General features: G+C 44.4%; 1 protein-coding gene across 1 annotated transcript in view; it reads right to left on the reverse strand.

Moving 5' to 3' along the window:
• The window catches only part of cabin1 (calcineurin binding protein 1), a 539,464-nt gene that overhangs the window by 502,150 nt on the left and 12,132 nt on the right, over positions 1-25,182 (reverse strand). Inside the window, 5 exon segments of the mRNA XM_070887525.1 lie at positions 11,665-11,801; positions 13,746-13,914; positions 16,839-17,125; positions 18,400-18,549; positions 20,467-20,596. Coding sequence (XP_070743626.1) covers positions 11,665-11,801; positions 13,746-13,914; positions 16,839-17,125; positions 18,400-18,549; positions 20,467-20,596 — 873 coding nt within the window.

Raw genomic sequence — 25,182 nt, forward strand, 5'->3', positions numbered from 1 at the left:
TTGAATACATTCAATGAGCTAGTCTCAACTGCTTCCTTGGGCAGAGAATTCCACAGATTCACAACCCTCTGGGAGAAGAAATTCCTTCTCAACTCGGTTTTAAATTGGTTCCCCCATATTTTGAGGCTGTGCCCCCTAGTTCTAGTCTCCCCGACCAGTGGAAACAACCTCTCTGCCTCGATCTTGTCTACCCCTTTCATTATTTTAAATATTTCTATAAGATCACCCCTCATCCTTCTGAACTCCAACAAGTAAAGACCGAGTCTGCTCAATCTATCATCATAAGGTAACCCTCTCATCTCCGTAATCAGCCTAGTGAATCGTCTCTGTACCCTCTCCAAAGCTAGTATATCCTTCCTTAAGTAAGGTGACCAAAACTGCACGCAGTACTCCAGGTGCCTCACGAATACCCTATACAGTTGCAGCAGGACCTCCCTGCTTTTGTACTCCATCCCTCTCGCAATGAAGGCCAACATTCCATTCGCCTTCCTGATTATCTGGTGCACCTGCAAGCTAACTTTTTGGAATTCATGCACAAGGACCCCCAGGTCCCTCTGCACCACAGCATGTTGTAATTTCTCCCCATTCAAATAATATTCCCTTTTACTGTTTTTTTTTCCCCCAAGGTGGATGACCTCACATTTTCCGACATTTTATTCCATCTGCCAAACCTTAGCCCATTCGCTTAACCTATCTAAATCTCTTTGCAGCCTCTCTGTGTCCTCTACACAACCCGCTTTCCCACTAATCTTTGTGTCATCTGCAAATTTTGTTACACTGCACTCTGTCCCCTCTTCCAGGTCATCTATGTATATTGTAAACAGTTGTGGTCCCAGCACCGATCCCTGTGGCACACCACAAACCACTAATTTCCAACCCGAAAAGGACCCATTTATCCCGACTCTCTGCTTTCCGTTAGCCAGCCAATTCTCGATCCATGCTAATACATTTCCTCTGACTCCGCGTACCTTTATCTTCTGCAGTAACCTTTTGTGTGGCACCTTATCGAATGACTTTTGGAAATCTAAATACACCACATCCATCGGTACACCTCTATCCACCATGCTCGTTATATCCCCAAAGAATTCCAGTAAATTAGTTAAACATGATTTCCCTTTCATGAATCCATGTTGCGTCTGCTTGATTGCACTATTCCTATCTAGATGTCCCGCTATTTCTTCCTTAATGATAGCTTCAAGCATTTTCCCCACTACAGATGTTAAACTAACCTGCCTTCTGTCTGCCCCCTTTTTTTTTTAAAAACAGAGGTGTTACATTAGCTGCTTTCCAAACTGCTGGTACCTCCCCAGAGTCCAGAGAATTTTGGTAGATTATAATGAATGCATCTGCTATAACTTCCGCCATCTCTTAATACCCTGGGATGCATTTCATCCAGACCAGGGGACTTGTCTACCTTGAGTCCCATTAGCCTATCCAGCACTACCCCCCTAGTGATAGTGATTATTTCAAGGTCCTCCCTTCCCACATTCCCGTGACCAGCAATCTTTGGCATGGTTTTTGTGTCTTCCACTGTGAAGACCGAAGCAAAATAATTGTTTAAGGTCTCAGCCATTTCCACATTTCCCATAATTAAATACCCCTTCTCATCTTCTAAGGGACCAACATTTACTTTAGTCATTCTTTTCCGTTTTATATATCGGTAAAAGCTTTTACTATCTGTTTTTATGTTTTGCGCAAGTTTACTTTCATAATTTAGCTTTCCTTTCTTTATTGCTTTCTTAGTCATTCTTTGCTGTCGTTTAAAATTTTCCCAATCTTCTAGTTTCCCACTAACCTTGGCCACCTTATATGCATTGGTTTTTAATTTGATACACTCCCTTATTTCCTTGGTTATCCACAGCTGGTTATGCCTTCTCTTACCGTCCTTCTTTTTCACTGGAATATATTTTTGTTGAGCACTATGAAAGAGCTCCTTAAAAGTCCTCCACTGTTCCTCAATTGTGCCACCGTTTAGTCTGGGTTTTCAGTCTACTTTAGCCAACTCTGCCCTCATCCCACTGTAGTCCCCTTTGTTTAAGCATAGTACGCTCGTTTGAGACGCTACTTCCTCACCCTCAATCTGTATTAAAAATCCAACCATACTGTGATCACTCATTCCGAGAGGATCTTTTACTAGGAGATCGTTTATTATTCCTGTCTCATTACACAGGACCAGATCCAAGATAGCTTGCTCCCTTGTAGGTTCTGTAACATACTGTTCTAAGAAACAATCCCGTATGCATTCTATGAATTCCTCCTCAAGGCTACCCCCTGCGATTTGATTTGACCAATCGATATGTAGGTTAAAATCCCCCATGATTACTGCCGTTCCTTTTTCACATGCCTCCATTATTCCCTTGATTATTGCCCGCCCCACCATGAAGTTATTATTTGGCGGCCTATAAACTACACCCACCAGTGACCTTTTCCCCTTACTATCTTTAATCTCCACCCACAATGATTCAATATTTTGTTCATTAGAGCCAATATTGTCTCTCACAACTGCCCTGATATCATCCTTTATTAACAGAGCTACCCCACCTCCTTTCCCTTCTTGTCTATCTTTCCGAATTGTCAGATACCCCTGTATGTTTAATTCCCAGTCTTGGCCACCCTGCAACCACGTTTCTGTAATGGCCACCAAATCATATCCATTTGTAATGATTTGTGCCGTCAACTCATTTACTTTATTTCGAATGCTGCGTGCGTTTAGGGAGAGTGTTTTAATACTAGTTTTTAAACCATGATTTTTAGTTTTGACCCCTCCTGCAGCCCCTTTATATTCATACATATTGTCCCTTCCTGTCACCTTATGGTTTACACTTACCCCAGTGCTACTCTGCTCTGTTGCCTCCTGCCTTTTGCATTCTTTCTTGGGGTCCTGTTCATCTGAGCTCTCACCCACTCTAACTAGCTCAGAGCCCTCTCCTGGGTTCCGAATACTCCTTGCATTGAGGCACCGAGTTTTCATGCTTGTCTTTTTATTACACTTTGACCCTTTAGAATTTTGCTGTACAGTGGCCCTTTTTGTTTTTTGCCTTGGGTTTCTCTGCCCTCCACTTTTACTCATCTCCTTTCTGTCTTATGCTTTTGTCTCCATTTTGTTTCCCTCTGTCTCCCTGCATTGGTTCCCATCCCCCTGCCATATTAATTTAAATCCTCCCGAACAGCACTAGCAAACACTCCCCCTAGGACATTGGTTCCGGTCCTGCCCAGGTGCAGACCGTCCGGTTTGTACTGGTCCCACCTCCCCCAGAACCGGTTCCAATGCCCCAGGAATTTGAATCCCTCCCTGCTGTACCACTGCTCAAGCCACGTATTCATCTGAGCTATCCTGCGATTCCTACTCTGACTAGCTCATGGCACTGGTAGCAATCCTGAGATTACTACTTTTGAGGTCCTACGTTTTAATTTAGCTCCTAGCTCCTTAAATTCGTCTCCCTTTTTTTTTTAACCTATATCGTTGGTACCAATGTGCACCACGACAACTGGCTGTTCACCCTCCCTTTTCAGAATGTCCTGCACCCGCTCCGAGACATCCTTGACCCTTGCACCAGGGAGGCAACATACCATCCTGGAGTCTCGGTTGCGGCCGCAGAAACGCCTATCTATTCCCCTTACAATTGAATTCCCTATTACTATCGCTCTCCCACTCTTTTTCCTGCCCTCCTGTGCAACAGAGCCAGCCACGGTGCCATGAACTTGGCTGCTGCTGCCATCCCCTGATGAGTCATCCCCTCAACAGTACTCAAAGCGGTGTATCTGTTTTGCAGGGGCTCTAATGAACAAAATGTTGAATCATTGTGGGTGGAGATTGTAGGGGGATGACCGCAGGGGACCCCTGCATTATTAAGTGATTCTTTCATTGAAAAGTAACATTAACCAACTAAAACAGATTTCAGCAGTGTAATTTCCTGAGATCTGTGGACTCAAACAATCTAAATCAAATTACAGTTAAAGGATGGAAGCTTGAGAACTGCCAACCGAGTAAAATGTGGCAGTGATGGCAGTCTGAGTTGCTCCTTGCGTTTACTCAAAGACGACAGTGTATGTTGGCCTTAAATAAAATTGGTTCACCGGTTTATTTATTTTTTATTTATTCATGGGTTGTGGGCGTTGCTGGCAAGGGCAGCAGTTATTGCCCACTCCTAATTGCCCTCGAGAAGGTGGTGGTGAGCCGCCTTCTTGAACCGCTGCAGTCCGTGTGGTGAAGGTGCTCCCACAGTGATGTTGGGAGGGAGTTCCAGGATTTTGACCCAGTGACGATGAAGGAACGGTGATATATTTCCAAGTCAGGATGGTGTGTGACTTGGGCGTGATGGTGTTCCCATGCGCCTGCTGCCCTTGCCCCTCTAGGTGGTAGAGGTCGCGGGTTTGGGAGGTGCTATCGAAGAAGCCTTGGCGAGTTGCTGCAGTGCATCTTGTAGATGGTACACACTGCAGCCACGGTGCACCACTGGTGGAGGGAGTGAATGTTGAAGATGGTGGATGGGGTGCCAATCAAGTAGGCTGCTTTGTCCTGGATGGTGTCGAGCTTCTGGAGTGTTGTTGGAGCTGCACTCATCCAGGCGAATGGAGAGTACTCCATCACACTCCTGACTTTTTAATATTGCAGATAATCTCACATTGATTCACGGTGACTAAAATAACTGTGTTCCTCCCCATCTATATTGTAGAGATCTCAAAGTAACAAAGGTATGGATGAGGATTTCAGCAGTAGATTAGCTGAGACAGCAGCAGAGTCAGGCGATGTTATAGATAGAAGTAGATGGTCTTGGTGATGGAGCAGATGTAGTTGGAAGCTCATCTCTGCATCAGATCGGACGCCGAGGTTGCAAACAGTCTGGTTCAGCCTCAGACAGATGCTAGGGAGAGGGATGAAGTCGTGGCTAGGGAACAGAGTTTGTGCCTTCATTCTTCCCAATATTTAGTTGGAGGAAATTATCAGTACTGGACAAGCAGCGTGACATATCAGACAGTGGAGGGGTTGAAAGAGATGGCGGTGCAGTAGAGCTGGGTGTCGCCTGTGTACGTGAAACCTGACGGTGTGTTTCCGGATGATGTCACCAAGGGGCAGCGTGTAGATAAGAAATCGGAGGCGGCCAAGGACAGACCATTGGCGGTTTCCAGAGCCAACAGAGCAGGAACAGAAGCCATTGCAGTTGATTCTCTGGCTACGACTGGTTATGTCGAAATGGAACCTGGCGAGTGCAGTCCCACCCAGTTGGACGACGAAGGAGAAGTTGTGGAGAAGGATGGTGTGGTGAACCGTGATAGGCTGAGAAGGATGAGGAGGGAATGTTTACCATGGTCAGTCACGGTCTCTCATTTGTGACTTTGATGAGGACCGTTTCAGAACTGTGGCAGAAACCTGATTGGATGGGTTCAAACATGGAGTTCCAGGAAAGATGGGCTCGGATTTGAGAGTCAACAACATATTCAAGGACTTTGGGCAGGAAAGGAAGCTTGGAGATGGGGTGGTCGTCAACGCCAAATATCCTTCAGCATGGAGTCTGCTCCCTCATCCAGCTCTACCTCGCTACTACCACTCTCGACCCCATGTAATGTCTCCAGATTCAGATCCCCTTTTGTTCCTGGACTGAGCTTCAAGTCCCACAACCTTACCATCATCGTGCCCGTCTATTTGTGCTTCTGTGGCATCGCACATCTCTGCCAAGCTCGACCGCTCTTGTGCTCCTCTCAGCAATCTCCAAACTCAACTAATCCAAAAGTTCACCACCTAGCCCAGCTGCCCCATCACCCGTCCTCCACTGGATCCCCATCTGCTGTATATTTAATTCAAAATTCTCATCCTCATTTTACAAATCCCTCCAAGGTCTCATCCCTCCTCCAGCCCAACATGCCAATCTGTCCCTCTGCTCTTCGATCTCTGGGCTCCTGTGCATGCCCACCTTCACAGACTGAACTTCCAGCCCGACAATCCAGAAATCTCTCCTTAAATCCCTCCACTTTGCTATCGCTCGCCCACCTTCAAAAGCCTCCTCAAAACTCATCTCTTCAACCACCTCCCTCAACCCTTCTCTTACTGCTTTGAAAGCATTTGGGTTGTTAACTGTGCTATATCAATGCAAGCTGTTGCCGCTGCAAAGTTTTCAAGGTAATGAAATCAACTGCATTTGTCATGCCACAAAATAGGGCTGTGTAGAGTGAATTAAAAAACTTTTAAATAAAACAACATGCACTTTGATAGCATCCAGAGTTCCGAGAAGGGCAATTGATCCATTACAAAGGTTGTGTGCATATAAATCAGTGGTTTGCAAGAGACCTTGATCTGTGCTTCATTTCCATCATTACAGAGATAGAACAGAATCCCAGAAATTTACAGCTCGGAAGGAGGCCATTTCGGCCCATCGTGTCCGCGCCAGCTGACCAAAAGCTACCCAGCCGAATCCCACTTTCCAGCTCTTGGTCCGTAGCTCTATAGGTTACGGCACTTCAGGTGCACATCCAAGCACTTTTAAAATGTGGTGAGAATTTCTGCCTCTACCGCCCTTTCAGGCAGTAAGTTCCGGACCCCCACAACCCTCTGGGTGAAGAAATTTCCCGTCATATCGCCTCTAAACCTCCCCCAATTACTTTAAATCTATGCCCCCTGGTTGTTGACCTCTCTGAGGGAAATAGGTCCTTCCTATCCACTCTATCTAGGCCCCTCATAATTTTACACACCTCAATCAGGTCTTCCCTCAGCCTCCTCTGTTCCAAAGAAAACAGACCTAGCATCCCCAATATTTCCTCATAGCCAAAATTCTCCAGTCCAGGCAACATTTTTGTAAATCTCCGCTGCATCCTTTCCAGTGCAATCACATCTTTCCTGTAATGCGGTGACCAGAACTGCACACAGTACTCCAGCTGAGGCCGAACCAGTGTTTTGACAAGGTCCCACACAAGAGATTGGTGTGCAAAGTCAAAGCACATGGTATTGGGGGTAATGTATTGACGTGGATAGAGAACTGGTTGGCAGACAGGAAGCAGAGAGTCGGGATAAACGGGTCCTTTTCAGAATGGCAGGCAGTGACTAGTGCGGTGCCGCAGGGCTCAGTGCTGGGACACCAGCTATTTACAATATGCATGAATGATTTAGATGAAGGAATTGAGTGTAATATCCCCAAGTTTGCAGATGACACTAAGCTGGGTGGCAGTGTGAGCTGCAAGGAGGATGCTAAGAGACTGCAGGGTGACTTTGACAGGTTAGGTGAGTGGGCAAATGCATGGCAGATGTAGTATAATGTGGATAAATATGAGGTTATCCACTTTGGTGGCAAAAATACGAGGGCAGAATATTAACTGAATGGTGGCAGATTAGGAAAAGGGGAGGTGCAACGAAACTTGTCATGGTACATCAGTCATTGAAAGTTGGCATGCAGGTGTAGCAGGCAGTGAAGGCGGCAAATGACATGTTAGCCTTCATTGCTAGGGGATTGGAGTATAGGAGCAGGGAGGTCTTACTGCAGTTGTACAGGGCCTTGGTGAGGCCTCACCTGGAATACTGTGTTCAGTTTTGGTCTCCTAATCTGAGGAAGAACGTTCTTGCTATTGAGGGAGTGCAGCGAAGGTTCATCAGGCTGATTCCCGGGATGACAGGACTGATATATGAGTAGAGACTGGATCGACTGGGCCTGTATTCACTAGAGTTTAGAAGAATGAGAGAATATCTCATAGAAACATATAAAATACTGACGGGACTGGACAGGTTAGATACAGGAAGAATGTTCCCGATGTTGGGGAAGTCCAGAACCAGGGGACACAGTCTAAGGATAAGAGGTAAGCCATTTAGGATCGAGATAAGGAGAAACTTCTTCACTCAAGAGTTTGTTAACCTATGGAATTCTCTACCGCAGAGAGTTGTTGATGCCAGTTCGTTGGATATATTCAAGAGGGAGTTATATATGGCCCTTACGGCTAAAGGGATCAAGGGGTATGGAGAGAAATCAGGATCGGGGTACTGAGGTGATGATCAGCCATGATCTTATTGAATGGTGGTGCAGGCGCGAAGGGCCGAATGGCCTACTCCTGCACCTATTTTCTATATTTTATACAGTTCAAGCATAACGTCCATGCTCTTTTATTCCATGCCTCAACTAATAAAGGCAAGTATTCCATATGCCTTCTTAACCACCTTATCTATCTGGCCTGCTACCTTCAGGGATCTGTGGACCTGCACTCCAAGGTCACTTTGTTCCTCTACACTCATCAGTGTCGTACCATTTAATGTGCATTCCCTTGCTTTGTTCGCCCTCCCCAAATGCATTACCTCACACTTCTTCGGACTGAATTCCATTTACCACTGTTCTGCCCACCTAACGTGTACAATATTATCTTCCTGCAATCCGCAGTTTTCTTCAATATCAACCACACAGCCTATTTTAGTGTCAGCTGCAAACTTCTTAATCATACCCCCAACATTGGTCCAAGCCATTGATATATTCCACAAAAAGCAAGGGACCCAGCACTGAGCCCTGCAGAACCCCACTGGATACAGCCTTCCAGTCACAAAAACACCCACAAACCATTACCCTTTGCTTCCTGCCTCTGAGCCAATTTTGGATCCAAAGGGACTATTACTTTTGTGACCAGTCTGCCATGTGGGACCTTATCAAAAGCCTTGCTAAAATCCATATCCAATACCTCATCAACCCTCCTGGTTACCTCCTCGAAAAATTAAATCAAGTTAGTCAGACACGACCTTCCCTTGACAAATCCATGCTGACTGTCCTTGATTAATCCATGTCTTTCCAAATGAAGATTTATCCTGCCCCTCAGGAGTTTTTCCAATAATTTTCCCACCACTGAAGTTAGGCTGACTGGCCTGTAATTAATCGGTCTATCCCTTTCTCCCTTTTTAAACAAAGGTACAACGTTAGCAGTCCTCCAGTCCTCTGGCGCCACACCTGTAGCCAGAGAGGATTGGAAAATGATAGCCAGAGCCTCTGTTATTTCCTCTTTTGCTTCTCAACAGCCTGGGACACATTTCATCCGGCCCTGGGGATTTATCCACTTTCAAAGCCGCTAAACCCCTTAATACTTCCTCTCTCACTATGTTTATCTCGTCTAATATTTCACACAGCTCCTCCCTCATTGCAAAGTCTGCATCGCCCCTCTCTTTTGTGAAAACGGATGCAAAGTATTCATTAAGAATCGTACCCACATCTTCTACCTCCAAACAGATTTCCTTTATGGTCTCTAATAGGCCCCACTTTTTCTCCAGTTATCCTCTTGCTCTTAATGTATTTATAAAACATCTTTGGGTTTTCCCTGATGTTACTTGCCAACATTCTTTCATGCTCTCTCTTTGCTTTCCTGATATATTTTTTAATTGCATCCTGCACTTCTTATACTCCTCTATAGAGTTTCTGCAGTATTGAGTTCTCAGTAACTGTCATAAGCCTCCCTTTTTTTCTTTATCTTACCCTGTATGTCCCTTGACATTCAGGGGGCTCTAGATTTGTTAGTCCCACCCTTATTTTTTTGTGCAGGGGAACATACTTGCTCTGTACCCTCAGGATCTCCTCCTTAAATGCCTCCCACTGCCCGACACTGATTTACCATCAAATATCCATTTCGGCCAAATTCCATCTCAGCTCAGCAAAATTGGCTTTATCCCAATTGAGAACTTTTATTCCTGGTCCCCCTTTGTCCTTTTCCATAACTACCCTAAATCTTACTGAATTATCAACACTAGCACCAAAATGCTCTCCCACTGATACCCCTTCCACCTGACCCTCTTCATTTACCAAAACCAAGTCCAGAACCGTCCCTTCCCTTGTTGGGCATGTTACATACTGGCTAAAGAAGTTCCCCTGAATGCATTTTAGGAATTCCACACCCTCTATACCATTTACACTACCTTTTTCCCAGTTAATATTAGGGTAGTTGAAATCCCCCACTATTACAGCTCTATAGTGTTTGCACTTTACCGTAATGTGTTCTTCTATCTCCCTCTGACTGCTTGGGGGTTTATAGTACACTCCCAGTAGTGTGATCGCCCCTTTTTTGTTCTTTAATTCAACCCATATGGCCTCATTTGATGACCCCTCTAACATATCATCCCTTCTCACAGCTGTAATTGTTTCTTTAATCAATACTGCGATCCCCCCCCCCTCCTCTTTTACCCCCCTCCCTATCCCGTCTGAAAACCCTGTAACTAGGAATGTTGAGCTGCCATACCTGCCCTTCTTTCAGCCATGTCTCAGTAATAGCTATAATATCATACTCCCAAGTGTCAATCTGTGCTCTCAGCTCATCTGCCTTATTCCCTATACTGCTTGCATTGAAGTATATACCATTTAGTATTGCCAAACTCCCCTGTTGTCCATTTTCCAGCCCTTGTTTCCTCTGTCTTCCAAATTCAGTTTCTACTTCTACTTCTCTGCTGCCCAATTCCAGCTTTGCTTCTCTCCCCACTGATTCTATTCTCTGGTTCCCAACCCCCTGCCAAGCTAGTTTAAACCCTCCCCAACAGCACGAGCAAAACCTCCCGAGATAGAGTAGCACAGTGCAGGACTACATTCAATTATTTCAGCGGATTACTGGCACTCAAGTGATTATTATTTCTCTACTATGAACTGATTATACAAAAGTTACAGCTTCTGTATCATGGGAGAGGGAGGTCTCCTTACAGGAACGGCCATTTAAGGAGATGATGACTTAGTGTCAGTTTATGTAGGTCAATGAGGTTCCTAAGCCTAGATCAACACTTTTTTGATCAACAATAGCTAGGATTATCAGGACAATAAAAACCAACTGATCATTTTTCCTTAAGCGAAGACAACTAGTTTGACTCACAGATTTATTTTGTAGCGGTGATAAAGTCAGCTCAACTCCTGTCCAAGAGCATCACTATCAACCAGCACTAACTTAAATCAACATTGACCAGGAGGCCAAACCAGCAGATACAGCAAACTTGCGACCGATACGGGAGAGTGCTGTGGGTACTTGAGTCTAAACACCTCCTCCCTCATTACTTTAGCCAACTTGGAACACAGTCTTTTCAGGTAACAGTCTGGAATCTTTCCGAGCAGGTATTCACTCAATGTTCAATGCCCAATCAGTGGCTTGTTTCACACACAAAAAACGGGTCACCAATATAAAAGGATTTACATGACTTTGACCAGCTTTGCAAATGTAAACCGATCTTTAAAAAGTTAACAACATATAAAATCATTGCTTGGTACCCAAGAAATCCAACAATGTACAGATTAACAAAAAGTAGCCTAAAAAATGAATTATATGAATGTTGGGCATGAGCAGCAGGAGATGGAATATTTTCACAGGAATAAAAGTCTAACATTTCTATATCAATGATATAAAACACTTCATAAGAGCTTAAATATTATTTTTTGCACTTTACATGGTCACTTTCAGTAACTGCTGTGTCTTGGTTTCTAGACAAAATGCTGCTCCAAAATAGATCAAAATGCCACACATCAACATCTGCAATCACAAAATAGAACCAAACACTTCATGCAAAATCACAAAGCCACCCCCCATAACGTAGCATGGCTATCATTGATCCACCACTCAGACGTCCTGGGATTAGTGGGGCAAAGCTTCTAACAAGTGACTCCCAACTGATGGTGATGCGGAGAACTTTGAAGGGGCCCATCAAGAATAAGTTTTAAAAGGAACCCTGCTCTGAAAACCTACCAAATTCCATGAAAGATGAAAGATCAAATTGCATTCGATATGGGCCCATTAGTTGCTGACTTTCCTTTTTCAACTCTGTCTGTACTTCATAGGTGCTGAATGCATCTTCGTCATCCTCCAGATCTACCCTTTTCAGCCTAGAGAGAGAGCAGGAGTTAGTATGAATTGAATGCCTTATTACAGCAGCAGTACTGCTTTCCACTATTGTGCACAGGCTAGATCTCAGAAAATATCAACTACAACCTACTCAAAATACCTGGAACATTTTATGGGCATCAAAAGGGGATGCCATTTAAAACTGAGATGAGGAGGAATTTCTTCTCTGAGGGTTGTAAATCTGTGGAATTCTCTGCCCCAGAGAGCTGTGGAGGCTGGGTCATTGAATATATTTAATGCGGAGATAGACAGATTTTTGAGCAATAAGGGAGTAAAGGGTTATGGGGAGCGGGCAGGGAAGTGGAGCGGAGTCCATGATCAGATCAACCATGATCTTATTAAATGGCGGAGCAGACTCGAGGGACCAGGTGGCCTACTCCTGCTCCTAGTTCTTATGTTCGATCCACACAATGACTCTTTTGCACAAGGCACAGCACGTGCACTGTTTATGTGTGGGCTGCATTTAAACAGGAAACAACATTGCAGGTAGAGTTTGTAATTAGGAACAGCTGGAATTGGAAGAGATGAAAATAAACCTTCTGACAGAAGGAGAGTATATGACTGAGGTATTCAAAATAAAGCAGTACAGGGATGCAGAGGATCAATCATGGTTATTTAATTTGTTACAGGAGATCAGAACAAAGAGACAGGACGATAAGCTGAAAGAGATAGATACAGGTGGAATGCAAGAAAGTGTGAATACGCTGATCAGATGGTTGGCAGAATAGCCAAGGGAGGTTATAGGGGTAAGTCGCTTAAATTAGATAAGTATCTTGGAGAACCACATCATCAGTTGCAATTGCTAGGACAGTGGGAAGGCAACTAAATGGAGCAATGTCTTCATGGCCTTGCATTTTTCTACGTTTCTATCATCCACATGCAACCGATCTTGTTCTTCCATACAGCGACTTTAAAATCCAGCACAAAGCTGATTTTTTTCTTGGATTGGGGGGGTGGGGGGAGATGGAGGGGGAAAAAAAGTGGAATTCAGGAGCTTTTAACACAGTAGCCACATGTAGGCAATCACAAGAGAAAACCAGCTACCTACTACGCATGTTGGACCAAAACCTTGCTTTACTTTACCTTACCAATCACTAGTTATTTTCACAAAAATGCAGTACACGTGGAATAGAAGGGAGACTAAGAGTAATGCTTCATGTCCCAGCCTTTCCTTGCATAGTATGCATACTGGCCCTGGATTCCCCGATGATTTGCTTGTTTAGACACAAACAGGGTAATATTGATATTTTTTCCAGACTCTGCTTCTCTCTCTGTGCCCTCCGTCCCACTGACCAATTTTACAGCAGCTTGTTTTCTTAATATGTTTGAAGTTTTATTCAAGGTTGGCTTATTGACAACCATGACAGACAGCTAAGGTATATGGCAGTTTGACTGGCTGCATTGCTTCTGTTACCCACGCGATCAATGCTTGATTGGGTTTGGGCTAGCTGCCAGAGTCAGATGCAATGTCCCTATAGCAGGGGGTGCATGGAGTGTTATTGATCTGTCAACCAGTGGGGAGCATGACTCACATATATCTGAACTGTTGCACCTTCCTAGGGAGAAGTGTGGACACGCTTAATGGACATTCCCAGTAAACAATTGTGACCTTTCCAACCTTAAACGTCACCAGGTTCCATTCTAACCAATAATATGTCACTGCCATGTTCTCAAACACAAGTTAACTAAGCTTTTGCTTTCCCTCAATCAGCAAATCACAAGATTAGGAACTTGTCGTGTGGGTAAATACAGGAACAGATCTCTTTTTTACTACTTCACAGCGCAACTAGTTACTGGGTCAGTTTGCTTCGGGACAGTCTCTGTTGTGTTAAATCACCATTGAAGACGAATTGCTTAGGATTGGTACGTATTTTTGATAACTTCTTGAAAAGCCGCAAAATTCTTCACTGAAAAGTCTATTGTACCTTGAGGGTAGAAATTTGATCAGCAGTTCCTGAAAATCAATCTTCTCTTCTTTCTTACACTTGGTGTTTCTCACTCGGGCTGAGCGCCTCTTCGCCGGCTCTCCTGCCTCATCGGCTATCCGCTTCCTCTTAGAGCCTTTCTTAGCCTTGTCAATGATCGAACTGTCTGCTTTAAAAATGGTTAATTCAACAAAAAAGCATCAGTAAATGAACTGCAAAGGCAGCACTGTTGGCACCAGCTGCAAGACCTTCACTGCATCAGTTACAAGACCCACTTTGCACAAATTCCCACATTTAAAATGTCCAAATCCATCAGAAAATTCCTCTCTTATAGAATCTAAGATCTTCAATACCAGTCTGGAAAAAAAAAATCAGATACCGGCTGCAATAACTAATCTATGCCGATCCTGAACTGACCCAAATCCAGCTTGGACCTAGGTTCGAGCTTCAGATCAATTAGGAAGCCTGGCCAGTAAACAGGCACTACAGGATCGAAACTGAGTTTTGTACAATATGGCTGCCTGCTTACTCTTGGGTACACCCACAGATGCTACAGGTCCAAGTTTTGGGTGGAGTTGCCGCAACTAGTTTAGTTTGGAGTATCTTAGAAATCGCAATTCTCGGCATTTAGTTTGCTCCTGTTCTAGTGAGTTAGTTTAGTTTTGTTTTATTTCAGTTTTTTTTCCAAAAAGGGGTGTGTCTAGTCACTTAGACCTGTTTTAGCAAGTTTTCGCAGTGAAAACTTACTCCAAACTAACTTAGAATGGAGTCAGTGTCCACTTTTATAAGTTCTGAAAAACCTTACCTGGAGTTAAGTTCAGTGCAGGCACAGCCAGAGACAGGGGGCTGGGAAGAATTAAACACACAGGACTAAAGCATTAAACACATCACTTAAAATGGCCTAAAACCACTTGCGATGATATTTTGCCTTATATCTGCTTAGTGAGGACAGTTGTTTCTCTTTTTATAAATAAGCAATTGTAGGCTCCCGGCTGAGACAAGCACATCAACATCAACAGGGGTGGGTGGGGCGGGGGGGGGGGGGGGGAAGTTAGAGGATTTTCCAAAGCACTAAACACCTCCACAACAACATTAAAGAAGCATAAGTACATTTAAAGCACTAAACGGAGCACAAAAAGTAATAAGCAATTAATTAATAAAAAAAATAGAAGGAACCCTGCACCTAAAGCACCAAGACCAAAGTAATAAGCAACCAATCAATAGCAAATAAAAAATAGAAGTCCTACATTTATGTGAAGGGAAGGTGTTTCTGTATATGTCTGTCTCTCTGTGTTTGAGGGGTGGGGGGAGAGGAGGAGGAGGGGAGGGGGTGGGGGGATGAATGAACGCCGGGGGGGGGGCTCACTCACCCAATGACTCGATTCTACTGCGCATGTGCGATCACGGCAATCCCGATCCTACTGCGCATGTCCAGCGTCCTGGCACTATTTCCAGCACAAGACGCTGGCTCTACCCACAGACCCAGTCGCCACACCACGCCAACAGCTAGAAGACCCAGGACAGCGGCCAAAATCGGTCCGAAGATTTTTGGCGCACTTCCACGCGTGGAAAACTGGTGCACCTCTGGTAAGTATGCCAGAAATCTCTAGTGGCGAAAATTGATCCCTACGAGTGTGCCACAACATTCATGGGATAGGGGGATGGAGTGAAGCTACTTGTACAATTTGGCATCTTCAGATTACCAGCATCAACATCACAGCTGTTCAGCAATACATTTTTGGCCCATCAATTTTTGTTTATCTTGTGTGTATGTTCCTACAGATCTGTAATATTCTCATCCTTGTTTTCCCTGCATAGGGCAGGAGGACATTAGCACAGAAGAATGGGCCATCACTCAGCAATATTAATTCAAAATCAATCTGTACGATATAAACAGAACCATTATAATTAGCAAGGCATTCTAGAGCAACTCCACTCAATACCAGGAACCGCACAGCTACACTGGCCCCTGGGTTACATCTTCTCACTATCACTTCAAAACATGCCACAGATATAATGGTGCTCGTATGCTGCAGAATTCTGCTCTGCCTCATGGTCCTGTAGCCGCCACACAGAAATCATGGCCGTGCAGCTAAATGGCGCCGTGAGGGCAGGGTCAGGGACGCTCAAGTCCACTCCAACTAATTGGCTCCCGGTGCTGTCCCACATTGGCCCACCCGCCACGATGTCACCGTGCTCCTCGAGATGGAAAACATCATGAGCAACATCGACCTTCGCCGTGCACAAAGACTTGGAAAAACCCACCACAAACCATTCTGGGAAAGAGCAGCCAATATTCATACAGCTGGTATCAATCCACTATCCAGATGGACTGAATCGTGGGCGCATGTAACAAAGAACCAATGCTTCATCACTGACCCAACGGCAGAGGGCCCTGGCTTCGATCTCCCTCAGAGACAGTGGACAGCGCTCAGCCTAATCCGCACAGGGCACAGACGAGGCAGCCACCTACTCCACACATGGAAGATGAGGGACGACCCAGAAGAATGAGAGGTGATCTTATCGAAACGTATAAGATTATGAGGGGGCTTGTCAAGGTGGATGCTGAGAGGATGTTTCTACTGATGGGGGTAGACTAGAAATAGAGGGCATGATCTTAGGATAAGGGGACGCTCATTTAAACTGAGATGAGGAGAAATTTCTTCTCTGAGGGTTGTGGATCTGTAGAATTCGCTGCGTCAGAGAGCTGTGGAAGCTGGGACATTGAATAAATTTAAGACAGAAATAGACAGCTTCTTAAACGATAAGGGGATAAGGGATTATGGGGAGCGGGCAGGGAAGTGGAGCTGAGTCCATGATCAGATCAGCCATGATCTTATTGAAGGGCGGAGCAGGCTCGAGGGGCCGTATGGCCTACTCCTGCTCCTATTTCTTATGTTCTTATGAAGTGCGACTGTGGCCACAAATCCCAGACCACTGAACACATCACATCAACCTGCCCACTGAGATCTGTTGCAGGAGGCACCTCATTTCTCCACTCAGCATCTCGGGAGGCCATTGAATGGATAGCCAAACTAAACATCACATTATAAACTTCTCCAGTCATTCGAAACAAAAACAACTCGCACTAACCTTGTACTGCTACAGCTTCTGCCACACTTGGAACTGGAGTTGGAGCTGCTGATGTAACCACGGCTGGTGCTGGCATTGTCGGTGCTGTCACCACTGGTGCAGGACTTGAAGTAGTGGGATTGGGCTGGATGACGCTGACAGGCGTGCCTGTTGGTGATGTCAAGAGATGTTGGGAAGGATCACTGTACATGCAAAGATCTATCATCCTACCAAGGCTAGGGTGAGGCGGCTCAGAAGACGTCAAGTGCAGGTGTGTAGCCAGTAAGCTTTCACCCAGGCATCTCCACCTACAAAAAGAAAATGCAACAATATATTAAGTGTCTATGTCACCTGCAGGAACTGAAGCATGGGCCTTTGATAAATCATGGTTGCATGTCTTGGTTCCCTTGACCATTCTATCAGGAGACAGTGTTGAGCAGGGACCCATGTGATAGGAGGAAAGGGAGGCGGGGGGGGGGGGGGGGGTGGAGCGAAGAAGAGGCAACTATTCACCGACAGTCAACCTTATGCACCTTCCAGCAATTGACTTAGGAATTACTTTGTACAAAGAGTTTTAAAAATTCTACTTATGTTTGCTTCATTCACTGTATATTTTTGCTTTCATGTTACTTGCATTTATAGAACGTCTTTAACGTAGAAAAGCATCACAATGCGCCAGACAAGAGCATCATCAATAAAAACATTTTTGACACTGAGCCACATAAGGAGATATCAGGTCAGATGACAAAAAGCTTGATGAAAGAGGTAGGTTTAGAGGAGCATCGTAAAAGAGGAGAGGTGGAGAGATTTAGGGAAGGAATTTCAGAGCTGAAGACCAAGGCAGTTGAAAGCACGGCCGCCATTGGTGGAACAATTAAAATCGGAGAAGTGCAAGAGGCCAAAATTGGAGGAGCGCAGAGATTGCGAAGGCTTGTCAGGCTGGAGGAGGTTACAGACAAAGGGAGGGGCAAGGCCATAGAGGGATTTGAAAACAAGGATGAGGATTTAAAAAGTGAGGCATTGTCAGACCAGGAGCCAGTGCAGGTCAGCAAACACAGGGGTGATGGACGAAGAAGACTTGGTGCGAATTAAGATACGAGTCGCAGAGTTTTGGACGAGCACAATGTTATGTAGGGTGGAAGATTAGAGGCCAGCCAAGAGTGCGTTGGAATAGTCAAGTCTAAAGGTAACAAAGGCATGGAAGAGGTTTTCAGCAGATGAGGCGGGGCGAAGTCGGACGATGTTACGGAGGTCAAAGTAGGCGACCTTGGTGATGGCGCAGATGTGATCTCCCAAGACTGGGGGGTGGGAAGAAACGTTTAGTCTTGATGGTCCGGCCAAGGTGCGGGGCAAGCTTGATGGACTAGCTAGTCTTTTCCTGCCCATTAATTTTGTATATTTGTACTGACTTCTGTATTATTAAGCTATTTTACTCATCTCCTACTCAATGTGCTAAACCTTCTGCCGAATCACACCTATGTTTCTAGATTTTCTCCCATACTGTAGCCTTCTATGCTAACCATCCTATGATCCCAAACTATTAATCTGTTGTAACATACACTATCCTACAATGGTGACATACGTGAAGTGAGAGATTGGTTGCATGAGCTGAAGATCAGGCTCTTCCTCTTGTACCGCCAATGCCTGCTTCTTCCTACGCAGCTCCAGGGCTTCCTCAATAACAGCCTTGGCCTCCGCAGGATCCACATCCAATGCGTGAATGGACATGTCACTAAACAGGAAAAGAACATTAAATAGACCAAAGCAAATGTGAGTGGAATTGAACAGCTGTTACAGCTGATTTTTATCCAGTCCGGTTTTGTTTTGTGGTAACAACAGGGAGGTAGAGAAAAAGGCCATCTGACCTCAATTCAAACAAATTTACTCACTTAATTGTGAATTATTTTCCTTGTGCAAGGCCTTGACATGGGGCCTCGCCTGCTGGGAGTGCATTATCAGGAAATCACGTGCATGCAACCTACAATTTTCCATCCAAGTGCAGAATTTAAACTCATATTCTCAATTCCCTTTCTTTCCAGAAACCGATCCTAATGTCTCATGAATCCATTTGTCATGTCCTTTGGATGAGACATTAAAAAATTCCAGGAATAATGAGCCACTGCATTACTGAAAATAGTCAGTCAATGTCCTGGCCAACATTTCTCCCCCAACCGTCATCACCAGATTAACGGGCATTCAGCTCACTGCTGTTTATGGAGCTTTGCTTGTGCAAAATGGCTTCCACATACAATAACACAGCTTGTTTACCACTCCAATTACCTTTTTCTGTAACACTACCACTTCATTGCCCTTTGGGTGATAAATAAACTTCCCTTTTTACTCCAAATTTCCTAATTTTTAAACTGGTGTCCCCTGATATTCAAACCCTTTACTATATTAAACAATTTGCACGGATCAATTTAGTCTGTTCCCTTACTGACAGAATTCATGCTGTCATTTAGGTAGCCATCTCTGAACCATTATTACCACAAAGCCTGTTAACTCAAAGGATGTGACTACTGCCAACGAACCGGAAGTAGTTGCGCATGCGCAGCCTCAGTGGTTTTTTTGGTGGTTCCGATTTGAAACAAAACCTTGGGTGGAACTATGCTGTGAAGCCATTTGCAGCGACTGTTGGTTGCTCCGTGAAGAAGCTTTCAGTCATGTCGGAAGTGCTTATTTTGTATAGGTTCTGTTTACTTTTTAATTGGGATGAAACTTTGTAAAATAACAGGGAAACCTTGATGTGTGGAGAAAGTTTGGAGGCTCAGGTTGAATAAAATTGAAAGTTAAATGATCCCAAGTGGTGGGGAACGGAAACAGGGAGCGGGGCTGAAATATCAGGAACAGGGAGCGGGGCAAGCAGAAACATCGAAATTTCCAGATTAATGCGCAGAACGCTTCTGTGCAGCCTCTGATCATTGAAATCAGCTTCCGGTTCGTTGGCAGGAGTCACTCCGTAACTCAGGTCCAATTAGCACCATTGTACTTTTGAGAAGGAAAGGTATTTCTGCAATAGTGTGACACCCTAAATATTGGGCTCATATAAACCACATGTATTTTCAATACATATGAATGGCACTTTGTTCAGGAAAATGAGTGACATAACAAAGCTACACTGCATACAAGACCAATGATATTGTCGAAGACCAGCTGGAATTCCATCAAAGAAAAATATGGGTCATAAAACTGTAGATTTCTGTTGCTGCAGAGCACGAGAGAAAGAGCAAATTACAGCATTTCAGAAAGACTGCTTCTTTTTCCCTCTGCTACCCATGCTCACCCCTGCACTCATTTCCCATGTATTTTCTCTTTCTTGCCTCCATTTTCCCCCCACTCTCACCATTTATTTCCTACCTCCCTTTTCATGTTCAGTTAGACTGGTGGACCTCAAGCAGATGCTTGCTACTTGAACTTTGGATGGTTTTTCAGCAAATACGGGATTCAGCATCTCTTGCCATTTCTACAGACATAAGGCATTCAAGTCAATGGTTCGCAAAAGGAGAATGATCCATTTTGAGCTTGATGCTGGAAACAGATCCATGGTACAGATTGCAATTTTCTCTGCCACTACCAGCAAGAATAGAAATAGACAAGATTATACAGTATCAAATTATGTTAGAGCTGTCTATTAACAGATAAAACCTACCATTTCAAGAACATACGGAAAGAATCCTTTCTCAAACAAGGCTGTTCTTCAAAAATCTTTTCTTTCAAAACTAAGCCCTTGCTGTACCGACAGTCCTTCTCCAATGCTTTGCAAATATAGTAAAGACAATCTGAAACAGGAGAGGGGATCAATGTGATTTCGGGTAGTTTTTAAATTATGCATGAAGTTTTCTTACTAAGCTGCCACTATCCATGTATACTTCAATATCTATAATAATCAATTTAAATAGATTCTTAAAACTGGCATCAAAACCCATGTTAAATCTTATGCATCGGTCACATTGCATGTCTGTCCTGAATGACCTATAAACCAGGCATACTGAGTCTGCATGAAGATCAGATCTGTGCAAACTAAACATTTTATGTACAACTTCTCGAGTGTAAGGATCACAAAATTAAAGTCTGGGATTTGTTCTGCCATTTTTCAGATTACAATCGACAATATTACAATGCTCCTTTCAGTTCGATGTAAAATTCTACAATTAAAGCAGGAACAGAATAGCAGCAACACAATTACGTGGCTTAAAAGATCGCAGAATTTTGGGCGCAAGTGAGATATGCGTGACAACAATACGCCCAAGTCCCCTCGATCCTTTACATCCGTCCATCAAACTTTCCATCCAAGCGCATCTCTGTCCACAAAACTGGTCGCGCCCCCGACTGTCAAATGCGAGTTTCCTCCAATTGAGCTTGTCCAGGGCGGGGAGTCTCAACACTGCATCCACATTTGAGTCTAGTCTTTCAAATGTACTTTTTTTTTAAAGTTATCCTCGCTGAGACCTGCTCTGTATGATCAGTTTCGTCGAATGCATTGTTATGGTACAGTAAAAGTCACATTAAGAATTGAAACTCTACCCCGATTACAGGTTCTTACAAAAATGCTGCTCTGATGTGCATGCATGATGGCTAAATGAGTTGAAACATTTAAATTTAAGACTCAAAGAAGAAATATACTGGTGTGGGTTCGGCACTGATTTATGCCCATGTACACCATTTTAAGTTTGGATTTATTCTATTAAGATTGGGAGGATACTTGGATGCAAGTTGAATCGGAAAAATGGGCACAATTTCGGATGCAACTTCCAGGTTGCGCCCAAGGAGGAAACTCAAGGCCACTTAGTTTTGTAATATTACCAGCAGAACAAGTAAATGGGCAGTACAGAAACAGGAAGAAATAATGCAATTGGACAGCACCTATAAAGGTATTATAGACAGCGAGAATTTTTTAAAAATCACAAAAGGTCGTCAGCTTCTTAAACCTGGTCAGCACCTAGTGTTCAGCTGCATAGTGATTACTGTTCTGTCTCTAACCATTTAGTACAGATACTTCATGGCACTTTCAGTTCAGGATACTGATCACTAGTTATCCTCAGAGCACATTACAGATATCTCACTGCAAGGCCCAAATAACTTATTTCAATTATAGATCTTCCAAATTGTAACAAATCACTCATCTTGTGTGAATCAATCTAGGCATTTCTCTGTCCAAACAAGGATTTTAAAACAAATCATCTTCCAGTAAGTACTCAGGTTTACAATAGGACCCAACTATTTGTACTAACCAAATGGCTGCCGTTTATCTGATCTATTATCACATGACCTATTGCTGATTGGTCCTCTTGGAGGATAAGCCACACTCTAAAGTTTCTCTGGAATGTGTAAATGGAACCACCCAGCCTAAGATCTGACTGACTTTGCAAATTGTAACATGATCCATTGACTTTAGAAGCCAGAGAGGATACATCTCGAACAACCCGGCAAAAGCCATCAAGTTCCAGCTGAAGTCCCCAGCGCCAGTGCTTCCTTCCCCCAGCCGAAGTCCCTTACCCCAGCGCAAGTGCACGACCTTACATTGTCCCCGCCATAGATGGGGCATTGTGCGCGGATTGTTAACAGGTGTATTAGGTATGAAGTGAATAGTGACAGTGTCATGACTTCTGGATTGCATCCATCCCAATGATGTCCCTTGTAACACACGCACCGAACTTTCCGAAAAATTGTGTGTAAAGGGGGTTGGAAGAACGTGCTCCGCCTTCCTCGAGATCCCTCTCTCCCCTCCATCTGTCTGTCTGTCTCTTCCTCTTCCCCTCCCCCCCCCCGGCTTTCTCTCTCTCTTCCTCTTCCCCGCCCCCCCCCACTCTCACCTCCGCCAAGCTCGTCGTCCCCCCACCCACCCCGGGCTGGTCATCTTCCGACCATGCGAGCCGCCAACCGGCGCAGTGGAGGCTCTGGGCTGGTTTGAGGTTTGGCGGCTTGCGGCGCAGTGGGAGGCTCGGGAGCTTGCGGGAGGCGGAGGTTCAGCGGGAGGCTCATGGCTCGGTCGGACAACGTGGTCAGTTCAGAATGAACATGTTCGGGGCCTCACTTCCGGTGGGGGGAGTAGGGGGGAGGGGTGTGTGTGGGGGGGGGAGGGGAGGGTGTGGGTAGGCGTTGTCAGGAGGACGCATGCACAGAAATCATTTGTACAAATTTTGCTGGGAGAAGCGGAGTTGGACAGACGCACGCGCAGAAAGCAGTTAGTACAAATAGTTATTCCATTTACAATACACCAAACAACTTGGTTTCAGAGATCAAGCAGACACCTGAAGGCCTACTGAACTAATGGCTGGGGCCACTAGGCAGCCTGCATTAATTGCAGAGAGCTGTGTGACTAACCCCACCCCACTAAAGGACTACATTTGAAACTCGGTTAACACTTTCCAGTCCCAAAGCCATTTAAACTAAAGACTCTTATCAAATGGAACACCTAACTCCACCCAGATTCTTATACATAAAAGGGTTCACTGGAAGCCACAGATCTGCATTGAGCCATTCATTAGGGTTTACATAATGTAAGGAATAGGAACAGGAGTAGGCCATTTGGCCCCTCGAGCCTGCTCCACCATTTAATAAGATCATGGCTGATCTGGTCATGGACTTAGCTCCACTTCCCTGCCCACTCCCCAGAAGCCTTTATTCCCTTATCACTCAAAAATCTGTCTATCTCCGCCTTAAATATATTCAATGACCCAGCCTCCACAGCTCTCTGGGGCAGAGAATTCCACAGATTTACAACCCTCAGAGAAGAAATTCCTCCTCATCTCAGTTTTAAATGGGCAGCCCCTTATTCTGAGACTATGCCCCCAGTTTTAGTTTCCTCTATGAGTGGAAATATCTTCTCTGCATCTACCTTGTCGAGCCTCTTCATTATATTGTATGTTTCGATAAGATCACCTCTCATTCTTCTAAACTCCAATGAATATAGGCCCAACCTACTCAATCTATCATTCGTAAGTCAAGCCCCTCATCTCTGGAATCAACCTAGTGAACCTTCTCTGAACAGCCTCCAATGCAAGTATATCCCTCCTTAAATACGGAGACCAAAACTGTACGCAGTACTTTAAGTGTGGCCTCACCAATACCCTGTACAGTCGTAGCAGGACTTCTCTGCTTTTATACTCTAGCCCCTTTGCAATAAAGGCCAACATTTCATTTGCCTTCCTGATGACTTGCTGTACCTGCATACTAACTTTTTGTGTTTCATGTACAAGGCACCCCAAGTCCCTCTGTACTGTAGCACGATGTAATTTTTCTCCATTTAAATTATAATCGGCTTTTCCATTTTTTCTGCCAAAGTGGATAACCTCACATTTTCACACATTATACTCCATCTGCAAAATTTTTGCCCACTCATTTAGTCTGTCTATATTCCTTTGCCGATTGTTTGTGTCCTCCTCACAATTTGCTTTCCCATCCATCTTTGTATCAGCAGCAAACTTGGCTACTTTACACCTCGGTCCCTTCATCCAAGTCATTTATAGATTGTAAGTAATTGAAACTCCATCACTGTTCCCTGCAGCAGCCCACGAGTTACTAATTGCCAATCAGAAAATGACCCATTTATCCCAACTCTCTGTTTTCTGTTAGTCAGCCAATCCTCTATCCATGATAATATATTACCCCCAACCCCGTGAACTTTTATCTTGCGCGGTAACCTTTTATGTAGCAGCTTATCGAAAGCCTTCTGGAAATCCAAATACACCACATCCACTGTTTTAGTACCAATTTAACCTCAAAGTTTAGTCTTGTTATTCTACAGGGAACATGGAATGAATTTAGCTCTATTAAATCTAATCAACATAACAAAAACACAGATTATCTGGTCATTATTACATTGCTGCTTGTGGGAGCTTGCTGTGTGCAAATTGGTTGCCGCGTTTCCTAACATTACAGTAGCGACTACACTCCACAAGTACATCATCGGCTGTAAAATGCTTTGAAACATCCGGTGGGCGTAAAAGGCGCTATATAAATCCAAGTCTTTCTTTCTAAATAGCTTGCTTTCACTATCAATATAACTCAAGGGTCAGACATTACACTGTTGCAGGAGGGTAATGCTCGGGTGAGGAGATTAGGGAAGAAAGCTCACCTCCAGTACAATATTAGTAAATAAATCTGCAAGAGATCTCCTCAGCCCAAGTCCTAGTACGCCAGAGAGCAAGCCAGAGGGCAGGAAGCAGCATGTAAATCAGAAGCAATACCAAGAATGGATGAGGGAAGCAAGAACGAGTAGATGGAGTGGAATCGGCTCAGTGACAATGGCAGCAAAAGTCACGGCCCCAGAGGTGTTAGGAACAGTGGGGCGGAGGGGTCACTTATCAAAATAACATTTTAATTTTAAAATTAACAAAAATTAGGTTCACAAAAGCTTATTATT

This window comes from Pristiophorus japonicus, chromosome 8, assembly GCF_044704955.1.
Source record: "Pristiophorus japonicus isolate sPriJap1 chromosome 8, sPriJap1.hap1, whole genome shotgun sequence".
NCBI lineage: Eukaryota > Metazoa > Chordata > Chondrichthyes > Pristiophoridae > Pristiophorus > Pristiophorus japonicus.